At 45.4% G+C, this 12,500-nt stretch overlaps 1 protein-coding gene across 1 annotated transcript in view; it reads left to right on the top strand.

Annotated features, from left to right (window-relative positions):
- Positions 1–12,500, top strand: part of fads6 (fatty acid desaturase 6) — a 26,320-nt gene that overhangs the window by 3,933 nt on the left and 9,887 nt on the right. The window contains exons 2-3 of the mRNA XM_063221774.1: positions 6,943–7,109; positions 10,805–10,985. Of these exons, the coding sequence (XP_063077844.1) occupies positions 6,943–7,109; positions 10,805–10,985 (348 nt within the window). The remainder of the gene's footprint in view (positions 1–6,942; positions 7,110–10,804; positions 10,986–12,500) is intronic.

Genomic DNA, 12,500 nt, shown 5'->3' with positions numbered 1-12,500 from the left:
GGAGAGGGCAAGACTAGTGTTGCCACCTGTCCTGTTTTTACCTGATTGTCCCGATAAACTTGCCTGGTTACCATCAGACCTAATCACAATTGAGTCTTTTAGATCGGAGCGATTGTGTAGAACTCAAGGCAGCATTGGAGTTCCCAGGCTACCGTTAACCTTTAAAGGAGTGAGTTCACATTTAAAAAGAATGTTCTCCAACAATGCAACATTCTAAAATTCCAAATGATATTCTATGGACCCCAAAATTCTTTAGAACTTTCGTTGTCCAAACGTTCCTGTCACACTGGTGTGACACTTCACCTTTAAACTTTCCTGGACACTGAATGAAGGATGCCATTGCGTGCTAAGCAAAAAGGTTGATTGAGTTTGAAATGTCCAGGGGTTTATACTGTCAGACAGAGGTGCCAACCTAGGGAGGACGGAATTGGGTCCCCATTACATTGTATTGAGTGGGGGGATCTTTCAGATGAATTTGTCCCGGGCCCGGCCAAAACTGCCAGCGGCCCCAATGTAGGGGTCATAGGGTTGCTATAGGGGGCTTGCTATAATCAAGTGGGTAGTATAGGGTTCAGCACATGCATTGTCAAACGCTCCATAGCATAGGTCAGCATGTCTGGCACACGCCTATTGTGTTTAAATGTCTAAATAACAGGCCTTTGAGGAGACACATAGGCTTCAGTAATGTGAACTCAGACAGCTATAGCTGACCAGGAGTAAGAATAGACACAGACAAACCACACACACACACACACACACACACACACGCACGCACGCACGCACGCACGCACGCACGCACGCACGCACGCACGCACGCACGCACGCACGCACGCACGCACGCACACACACACACAGACACACATAATTTAAATACTCATAGTATTAACGACAATAAACCAACAGTGATACTCGCTGCACTTCCGAAGTGCAAAGGCAATGGAATGGAATAAAGTGCAGAGGAAGCGATAGGCATCATAAAGACACGGCGTTCCTGTGTTTTAAGGGACGGGTAAGAACAACAAGCACCTAATTAATATCCCATAACTTTACAAGCCGGCAGGCAGCACAGCACAGCACAGCGCAGGGCAGGTGCCACCCTGCCGTATCAGATTGCAGCATTATTGGGACCTTACGCAACTAGCGAGGTCACTCCACCATTACACAAAAGGGCCCACGGGTTGCCTGAGTTCACACACATTGAGTTTGAGTGTCCTCTCCCCCTTTTTTCGGTCGATGAACATGTTGATGGTGACCTGTTTTGACAGCTAGCTTGTTACATTGTTGCAAAGTCTCACAAGGGGGGGGTGAGCGCTGGAAGTGCCTCAGTAAAAATGCTCTTTGTTTTAGGCCCAAAAGTGTTATCATTTTGTGAGTGCATGTCTTCTTCTTCTTCTTCTTCTTCTTCTTCTTCTTCTTCTTCTTCTTCTTCTTCTTCTTCTTCTTCTTCTTCTTCTTCTTCTTCTTCTTCTTCTTCGTTTCAACAGTGCACTCGCAAAATGTGCATTCTAGAATTCTGTTCTATTCTAGATTGCACGTTGTATGAGCTTGTTATTCTTTTTGGTGCGTGGGGCTGCGTGATAGGGCAGTGTAGTGACCAGGGAGCACCTACTAGTACTGCTACACCGTTGCACCCTCCTTCAGTGCCAGGCCTTTTTAGGCAGGCGATTTAGAGAGAGACTGACTCGTCCCAGAGGATTACCCAACAGCTAATGAAAATCCCTGGGATTCCCACACACCCTCTCCACACAGGAGAAGAGCAGACAGAAAATAACACACTCTACAGTAGTGTTTCTCAACGGGGGCTCTACAGCTCCACAGGGGGCATTGGTGAGCCCTTGGGGGGCATTGAGAAGGACACTGTGGAGGGGGGTGGGGGGGTGGGGGCACTGAGTTGCAATTGGAAGGCATTAGTCTATTTCGTTGCTTTTCCCTAAGGGGATCATTGGCAAGCTTAGGGGCAAAACATACCAAAGTCGAACGGAACGGGCATGGGACGAACGCGGTCTTTCTGCTTAGTTTTGGCCGGCGTGTTTTTCTCTGCCTTTCACACTCAGCGTCGGCGTGCGCGGCCAGTCCTATTCAAAACCCTCCCCACAGCCAAAGCTAGCGTGCTACTTTGCCATTCATTTGAATGAGACACCGCCGGTCGCCGGCATGAAAAATAAGCTCAAGTTCTATTTTCCAAATGCAGTGCGGCATGGAGCCGGCTCCTGCGCTGCTGACGCTCGACTACCGCCGGTTGGTGTGTAACGACAGATATGTTTCAATGTATTTTCACCGACGCCGGTAAAAAACGCGGCCGTTCCACGACGCTTTACCGCCCTGGTGTGTAAGACCCCTTATGATGAGTCCTATGGGGGCTTTGACAGGCTTATGATGAGGTCAAGGGGGTGTTTGTTTAAATAAAGGTTGAGAAACAGTGCTCTACAGGATCCCTCTTAACACAGTAGAGGAGAAGGGGTGTTACATTACATTGCATTACATTGCATTACATTGCACTTAGCTGACGCTTTTATCCAAAGCGACTTACTGTTATATTAAATGCAGCGTATTGGTTACAGTACCTGGAGCAGTATGGGGTTAGGTGCCTTGCTCAAGGGCACCACAGTCGTGCAGTGTGACAAGGAGTGGAAGGGTGGGAATCGAACCAGCAACCCTCTGATCTAAAGTCCATCTCCTTAACAACTAGGCCAAGGCTGCCCCAGGAGCATAACGCATTGTAAAAGATCCCTCACACCACTGACCTGGCTGGGTGTGTATGCTGGACTGGGTGTTGTATGTGTGTGTGCACGCTCTTCGGTGTGAGAAAGAGACTGTGTGTGTGTGTGTGTGTGTGTGTGTGTGTGTGTGTGTGTGTGTGTGTGCGCGTGTGCGTGTGTGTGTGTGTGTGTGTGTGTGTTAGATCCAGTTTCTGTCTCTCTACCTGAGCCCCCTTAGTCTCCTTTCAGTGCTGAAACCAGAGCTGGCCCAAGCGGCCCTTAACAGCATCTGAGACATGAGCATCTGCCTTTTCCCAGACACACACACACACAAACACGCACACACACACACACACACACACACACACACACACACACACACACACACACACACACACACACACACACACACACACACACACACACACACACACACACACACACACACACACACACACACACAGGGCCTGCCAGGCTAGCCAGCCAGCCAGCCCCAGAGGACTGGACCCAGACCCCATGTCCACACATCCTGCCGTACATCTGACTCCAAGAAGCTCTGACAACTTTGGCTGGGTCCGGGACAAAGTCATGGGAAAGGGCCCCCTCACAAAATACATACAGTGTAATGGGGGATCCAATGCAGGGCTCTTCCTGGGTCTGGGACAACAAACCCCTTTGTTCGTTCCTGTTGGCTCCCCTGTCACTACAGTGTGACCACCGAAAGGTGTGTTGCTACTGCAGGAAGGCTGAACCCTGCCATGCCCCTGTACTGTCCCTGTCATTCCCTAATGAACTCTTAACTAAATTACCCTGCTATACATGTATTCCTTATGTAGGTAGGCCTACTTAATTTGTGCTGTGCACAGGAGATAGCACACATTAGTTGGTCCGGCTACTGTATGTGATGATGGCGTGCGTGCGTGCGTGTGAATGTGTGTGTGTGTTTGGTCAGAGGTCGTGCATTAAACATGTACTGTGCGGTGACTGTAGATCTGCATGATGGCTTACTGATGAGCAACCTCTGCTCACACACAGACTACAAAAAATTGGGAATGTGTTGTGGTTATAAGAGTGAAGACCGCCAGAGGAAGGGGTGAACACCAAGAGAGAAGGGATGCTCTCGCACACAGACTAAAAACTGAGAGATGTTTTGGGGTGAAGACAGAGAGATCTGAAGAAGACTGTTGAGGTCGAAACGTTATCCTGCCATCAAAAATTCTAATTCTGCGGACTCCTCACTCTGAAAACTACAGTTGACCTTCGTCCTGCACCTTTCCCTGGGATGTGCACAATCCTCTCCTTCAACAGAGAGAAAGGGATGAGCACAGAGAGAAAGGATTGGAAACAGGGAGGATGAGATGCTCTTGCACACCCATTAAAAGTAGAGGAATGTGTTAGGGTGAAGAGTAAGACAGTGAGAAAGTGATGCTCTTTGTTCATTGTTCAGTCTTGGTGTTTATGCTGGCACTTTGGGACTGCTCACAGAGAACATATCTTGTGAATATTTCTGCTGAGAGGTTCATGGACATGCAGCCGTATATGATCTTGTGCTGTGGTTGTGAGAGCTGACTTTGACTGGCCAAACTACCAGGGCCGGATTAAGATGGCCACGGAGGGCCCTAGGCAACAGGTTGATGGAGGCCCCCCACAGAAGGCAAATTTCGCAGGGAATTACATAACCAGTGTCATTATTCCGAGCTAGCTATTTTCAGACAAAATTGTCAACACCGCTTCTTGTCACAATTCTGCCCATTGCCCCCCATAACTCCCACTCCCCTTTAGGCCAGTCAGGGACCACTGGCAGGTGGGGGCCCCTAGGCTGCAGCCATACAGTATAGCCTCAGCCTGTGCGTTAATCCGGCCTTGTCACCTACACTGCCCTACCAAGCAAAACGGTTGTAACTGTGCAGCTCCAAATTGAAATAATTCTGCTGTCCAGCCTAAGGAGTTTTAAGTATTATTGACATGTTTTGTTACAGTGTTTAGACCAATCATCATATTTAACTGTAGATTTTGGTGTAGGCCTTTTCAGAAACAATGCAGTTACTGCCTGTTTGCTTTGTAGGGCAGTACAGATCTCAGGGGATCTTGGAGGATGTTTTTGTACGGTATGCTGTCCTTGCTTTAAAGGTATTTTCAATCGATAGCACCTTGCCATGTGCAGTAAGCATAGCCCCAGACTCTTGATCAATATCTAGCTGAATATTTTTAAGATAAGAACCATCGATCTGCATAAACAGTACCACTCTGTATTTCTTCCAAAACAACACTCTGCTCATACCATAACAGTGTGTCACTCACAAAACCACTGCAGTTAGATTCTGAGGCACAGCAAAACACTTAACTCAAGCCATAAACTGAGGGAATCACAATGGCATTTAGCCACCAAAAATGGGCAGCACATCTCTTCTCTCTCTCTCTCTCTCTCTCTCTCTCTCTCTCTCTCTCTCTCTCTCTCTCTCTCTCTCTCTCTCTCTCTCTCTCTCTCTCTCGCACATGTTCATTACCTCTAACTGGCTAAGTCTGCAGTGTCAAATGAAATGAGCTTGTTAAAATAGGATTTAACAGGTGTGAGCCAACCCTTACAGTGAGCAATGTGGATGTTGAGGTCTTTTGTAAGAAGAATACTCTAAGATTAAGTTGAACCGACTTGCTGTGAGGTATCATCTCTTGGTGCCCCGTTGTCTGGGTTTTCCCTGCACAGTGTTGTATCTTTATTTTTTGCTATCTTGTCACTTTCTCTTACTGTAATAATGTTCCACTATCTCTCAGACTCTCAGTTCTACTGTGTGCCTGACCTGCAGCTTTCTTTCTCCTTTCCTCGCTATCTCTTTGCCATCTTCATCCTTCCCACTTTTCCTCGTTCTCAGGGTCTCCCATGACAAGACTAACACACAGCCTTGGCCTCAGTGAGGTGTAACATTTCCACTGTATTTTGTTTGGCGATTTGGTGGACACATGCGGCAGCAGGGTGCATCATGCACTCGTTTTGTCTTTTCTCCCTTCATTCCAACATGATCTCCAAAATTTCCGTGCTCCTGGACACGGATGTTAAGGACACAAAATCCGTGTCCAGGAGCACGGATTTTGCCAAAATTCCGTGCTCCTGGACATGGAATTATTTTCCGTGATGGACACACAGAAGTGCTCTCTATACTCCCACAGCTCTATGTTTCCACAGTCTTGTGTTTTCTCAGGATTTTTCTAATTTCAAATATTTTTTCTAAAAAAAAACATTTCCTACTGACAGGTTAGGGTTAGGGATTGTTTTGGTCTGGGCACAGCTAGTTTTCTTTCATTCATTATATGAATTTGATAGCCTAGCAACCAACTGGAAAAGGTATTTCTCAAAAATATGTCTTTAATGACAGGTTAAGGTTAGGGAATGTTTTGGTCAGGGCACAACTTAAATTGCTATAGCATTATTTTGTTTAGGATTAGCATTTGGTATGTATTTTCTAATGATAGAGTTACACAGTGCTGTGGTAATAGCCTATAGAAAGCACTTCCGTGTGCCCATCACGGAAAACAATTCCATGTCCAGGAGCACGGAAAACAATTCTGTGTCCAGGAGCACGGAATTTTGGCAAAATCCGTGCTCCTGGACACGGATTTCGTGTCCTTAGCATCCGTGTCCAGGAGCACGGAATTTTTGGAGATCAGGCTGTTCATTCCCTCTCTCTCTCTCTCTCTCTCTCTCTCTCTCTCTCTCTCTCTCTCTCTCTCTCTCTCTCTCTCTCTCTCTCTCTTTCCCTCTCTCCATCTCTTTTTTTCTTCTTCCTTCTGTCTCTGTCTTTGTCTCCATCTCCGTCTCTGTCAGGCTGTCTGTCTGGTCTGTCTGTCTGTCTGTCTGTCTGTCTCTCTCTCTCTCTCTCTCTCTCTCTCTCTCTCTCTCTCTCTCTCTCTTTCTCTCTCTTTATTTTCCTGTCTCTCCCTTCCCCCTCATTAGCCTTGGTCTTATGGTTATATGTGCGTGTGCGTGTTCGATATCAGTATAAGAATGTGATACTCTCTCATGGTTGGCTGAAACGATTGTGTTGCGATGGTAGAACAAAATTCAGGGTTCAGTGATGATTTTAGTGATGCACATTATCCCAGGGACTGTTAGTAACAGTAAACTGTCCCTATATAACTGCCAGTCACTTTACATAATAGCTATGAAATGTAATCTTGCACTTCCTTTCTGCCTCTGTCTGTCTGTCTGTCTGTCTGTCTGTCTGTCTGTCTGTCTGTCTCTCTGCAGCCTTCCTCCTCCTCAGCTCATCTCAGGTCCTGCTGTTTGCCATGGGGATGCTGGTTATGGGAGTGGCTCACGGTGTCATCACCATCAAGGGGACCCACCTGGCCAGCCACGGGTCGCTAAGCGAGTCCCAGGCCTGGGGGGAGTTCTGGGCCGTTTTCTTCATTGAGGTGAGCAGTGGTAAATTTGGGTTGGACGATAGTTGTGGATATTGTATATATATCTTATCAGCTGTGATGGACAGAACGATAGGTGACTTTGTGTGGGACCCTGCTACTCAGTACACACAGGCCCCTGTTTGAGGAGTATATTTAACAAGTGTTGTATGCAGGCGCGGGGTTGGGGGGGTCGCCTGGGGCGCAAGTCATTGCAGGACCGCAACTGGTTGTATGTGTCCTTCTGTGCCATAGTGCTGCCTGTCACCTTTGCTAAATACTTTTACAATACTGTCGATATTCAGTTTTAAGCCAAGTATAAATCAAAATCATGTAGGCTAAGTCAATCAAAAGAGTAGTCAAAATATGAATCTCTTTTATTGCAGCATTGACTCATTCTCATTGAATGACAAGGTCAGTGTAAACTATAGCCTATATGTAGAAACCTGCTTAAACTTGCCGGTTGCAAATCCTGCAACAGTCACAATGCTGGTTCAGGGAGATAATAGTGCACTCATAAACATCGACTTCTCTCTTTAACTGGGGAAGAGAAGTGAGTTAAAGAGGTCCTTTAAGGTTTACGACAGGTTTCGTTAATCACTTGACCGAGTTTATGTAGGACTCCACACTACGCCAGCAGGAAATCCAAGCAACCCTAATCAGTGCTGTCTCGCTGATACAGAACAGAACAGTTGCCTAATTGGGCATAGAGACCTTGAAGTGCACCGTCCTTGAAGTTTCAAACTGTCCTTCTCCCTGAAGATACAAAGTAACACACTTGTATGCACTTTGAAATTGAAGGAATGTTACATACAAGGAAGAATAATGTGAACATAAGTGAACATGAGCAACAAATGAGGTGAATGAGCGTTTATATTCGCACGTAACGACCACAAAAATACACGTGAAACAAATTGCTTTTGATTCAAAGCCCCTCCAGATCGCGGCTGAAGAATGTGGTGTCAACCGTAGACAGTTGGGAGACTGACAAAACATGAACAGCATCTGCAATCAATTGAATAGACTTTATCCGTTCTTCTTTATCTGTCTATTCAGTTCACTTTGGCTACGGGCAGCTATCAAAATGTGGATTAGATTGAGTTTCACCAAACGTTATATCCCACATCTTTATGTATGTGCAAAATAAACACCCTTGTATCCGTGTCAGTAAAATGTACTCTAGTAGTCGGTGCTCTGAAAGACAAGTCAGTTGTGAAAGTAGCCATAAAAAACTATAACAAATTGTGTTTACCTCAGTAATGTTCCTAAAAGTTGGTGGATTTTGAACTCATGCATGGCAAGAGACCACACTCCATGATCTTGATCGGGAAAGATTCTTGTCTGTGTTCCCCCACTCTTTGGCCAATGAGCCGTGGAAGCAGCTCAGGCCAAAAGTGACGGGCCATCCATGAAAGCTCTCTCTCTCTCTCTCTCTCTCTCTCTCTCTCTCTCTCTCTCTCTCTCTCTCTCTATCTCTCTCTCTCTCTCTCTCTCTGGCCAAAAGTGTGTTTGACGTTGGCGCTCTGCCAGCATCTTCTCCTACTGCTCAAGTCTACAGAAGTGCTTCAAGTTCAATTCAAGTTCAGATGCACTCAAGTGCTTCTCTCCCCTTTGTACTGACATCAGATTCAAAATATGTTTTGTCAAAGAGTGATAAAAAACTTTGTTTCTAAAGTGAGGATTGGAACTTCAGAAGTGTTGTGAATGTTTCATGTGCGTGTCTTTGACAAATGTATTTATATATCAAAGGAAAAAAATCTACTAAAGACATCAACTAAAAAGCAGTATTTAAATCTAAACGAAACTATACTATCCTATAGCAAATTTGTTAATACCAACATAGTCATCTAATATTGAAACGTCTACTAGGCTTATATAGGGGTCACCAAGTAGCCACGGCAGGCTAATTAGTCTCAGCACCTGTTATTTGGCAATGCCACTGATGCATTTCACTGGCTCGATAGATAACCAAGGACGTACACTGTATTACTGCACGGGCCTACCGGGCCCAGGCCCAGGGGCCCAAGAGCCAAGGGGGCCCTGAAGGCCTAAGCCGCCCTCCATGCTACAAAAATACCCTCATCGTTATTGGTCTATGTATTTATATTCGTATATTGTGTTAGACTTGCACTACTGTATTTTCATTTTTTCTCAGGGGAGAAACCCCCCAAAACAAAAGCTGATATCTTCAGTAAACACCCAAATCTCCCAATTCACAAGGGGGGCCTTTCTTAGTGTCTGTCCCAGGGGCCCGTGGAATCATAATCCGTCCCTGTGTATAATTGTTGTTTGGCAGTGCCACTGATGTATCTCGCTGGATGAACGTGATATTACTTGTGGAACGTCAATCCAGCGCGGACCAGACTGTAGAGTTCATTAACCCTGACCCCTATTTACATGACCTAAATTCCCCCCGTAGTAACCAACCAACTGGGACACCACTCACACACACACACACAAAAATGTCCCACCGACAACAGGGCCCCTACCCAACAGATACATTACATGCCCTCTGTATCTCTCTCTCTCTCTCTCTCTCTCTCTCTCTCTCTCTCTCTCTCTCTCTCTCTCTCTCTCTCTCTCTCTCTCTCTCTCTCTCTCTCTCTCTTTCTCCCTCTCTCTCTGTGTGTTACCCCCCACTTACATGATCTGTATTGTGTTCTACCCCCCTCCTATCTCTTTGTCCTTCACTTATCACCTCTCTCTCTCTCTCTCTCTCTCTCTCTCTCTCTCTCTCTCTCTCTCTCGCACACACGCACACACGCACACCATTTCCCTGGCACTCTCCCTCACGTAACCCTTTGTAGATACCCATGGTCTTAAATAGCCTACCTGTATTGGCTGTGGGCTAATAATATGTGTTTCTTCAGTTTTATTTGATTTTATTGTGGTTTGTCTTGTTTTTCTAAAGCCAGCTACCCCGCTCAGCATGGCTGGAAGTTAACAACAGGGCAGACCGTCAGTCACATATAGATTAGATACCATACATAACCGAACATAGTGTTTATAGGTTAGATAGCGAACATAACCGTACATGTAAGTGTTTAGATGACCTTTATACACATATACCGTGTGTTGCTAAATATAGTATCAACATTATATGAGTCCGTATCAGTTTACAGCCCATCAGTAAGTACACAAAGACTGGGTCAGTGTTTGCTTCTCGTATCCACACCTTCCTAAATGAGCCTCATTAGGGCTGACCTGAGAATAGCAGAGAGAGAGAGAGAGAGAGAGAGAGAGAGAGAGAGAGAGAGAGAGAGAGAGAGAGAGAGAGAGAGAGAGAGAGAGAGCTCCTGTGGATACACTGTCAGGGAAGCTGACAAAGGCGGGGGGGGGTTGGGTCCTCATTACATTTTATGTATGGGGTTGGGGATGGGGGCTTACAGATGACTTTGTCCTGGGCCCAGCCAAAGCTGTCAGCAGCCCTTATATGTTTATGGGCTCATCTGATTATTGTCAGACTGGCAGAATGACTCCATAAAGCACACAAGCATAACATCTGAACATTTGAAACATTGCACTTTGTTCTCATGTATTATAAAAAAGTGTGTGTGTGTGTGTGTGTGTGTGTGTGTGTGTGTGTGTGTGTGTGTGTGTGTGTGTGTGTGTGTGTGTGTGTGTGTGTGTGTGTGTGTGTGTGTGTGTGTGTGTGTGTGTGTGTGTGTGTGTGTGTGTGCGCTTGTTTCTCCATGTGTCCGCTCCACCAGGTGTGTGGTTCCTTCACGGCGCGTGCGGGTGTGCAGGCTCACATCAAGATGCATCACGCCCACACCAACGTCATCGGCCTGGGAGACTCCAGCACCTGGAAGGTCCCCTCCCTGTCGCGCACGGTCTACCTGTTCATCGCACCGCTAGCCGTACCCATCATTACTCCCCTAGTGGCGTTAGGTATGATAGAGGCATCATTACACAATATTACACTAGCATTAGATTCTCTTCTACATGCACACCCCCCTGGTGGTACCTGTTATGATGCCTCTAGTAGCTTCAGGTGAGTCAGAATTACAATTGTCAAAAAGAGAAAAACACACACATCCGTCTCAAAAAGATTGGTTGCAGGACTAGCAAATTCACATGAAAACTGAAAGGAAAGTCTTTGACACCAAGCTCCCGTTTCTCTTATTTTAATGTGACGTTTCGGGCAGCATGCCCTTCATCAGAATGAATCAGTATTAAAAAAACATCATTACATTACATCACACAATTATTAGATCCCCTTCAAAGGGAAGACACTTAGATACTTAGATGTTTAGACAGTATTAGCCAATATTGTTAGATCCTCTTTCTGCTGTGTCTACCTCGTCATCAAATCAAATCAAATCAAATCAAATGGCCTTTTAAAGGACATTAAAGCTTTCAAGTCAAGTCAAGTCATTAGGCCTACACCTCTAGTTGCATTAGGTGCGATAGAAACACATTACATCGCACCGCTAGCCATACCCATTACAGCGCTGCCAGTTGGTATTGGCACCCCTTAATTCTATTTACAAATTTTGCAATATATCCAGAAATAAATGGAAATATACACAACTTTTACCATCAAGATCTTTTAATTGAACATTATAAGATATTTGGAATTGCCAAGTATTTATTTCCAAGTGCATTTTGTAATTTCAAGCAAAAACATTTAAAAGGGCATGTCCAGGAATATTGGCACCCCTCCTTCAAGGGTTAATTGCACACTATTAGACAGCAATGGCAGCCTCTGAAGGTTTTGGTTTTCATCAATGACTGTGTTCTTTCATTTTTACAACCAATCCACTGTGCATTTGGTTGTGTTCTTTGGGTTTTTGTCTTTCTGGAGTGCACATGATGTTCAACTCAAACCAAGTGTTCTTGCCATGGTTACACATTTTACTGTAAATGATGATACCTGTCATGTCATGATGCCTGTCATGATACCTGTGATACGGTCAAATCCTCCAATACCTGATGCAACAATGGGTTGACATAATATTATGGATCGGACACCATGCTTGCTTTTTGGTAGGGTGTCCTTTTCCTTAAAGACTTTCTTGCAGAGTATGCAAACATGCTGTTTGTGTGAGTCACTGAAAAACTGTGCTATTGCTTCATCTGACCTTAAAACATTCTTAAAAGGGCTGTGCTAGGCCTGTATTTTTTCATACAGCCGTCAGGTGTTCCCTGTTATGACTTTTATTAAGCATTGTGGTCTGCCTTGCTCTCCAACCAAAAGGCACTACTTTGTGTAGTGTTTAACATGGGGTGCTTATCGAAAAAAACTACCCAGAACAGTTCAAAGTTGACCATCAGGTCTGTAGATGTTAGTCCCTGTGTTTTTTTCATTATTTGCACCGACTTCCAAAGACTTTTATCATAATATCTTCCTCTACCCCCCACATCCAAGGATGTTCTTTACAGCTCCATGTTTGGCAGATTTCT

Source organism: Engraulis encrasicolus, chromosome 17, assembly GCF_034702125.1.
Source record: "Engraulis encrasicolus isolate BLACKSEA-1 chromosome 17, IST_EnEncr_1.0, whole genome shotgun sequence".
NCBI lineage: Eukaryota > Metazoa > Chordata > Actinopteri > Clupeiformes > Engraulidae > Engraulis > Engraulis encrasicolus.
Note: the sequence above shows the minus strand (reverse complement) of the source record. Positions and strands in the feature narration are given on the sequence as shown.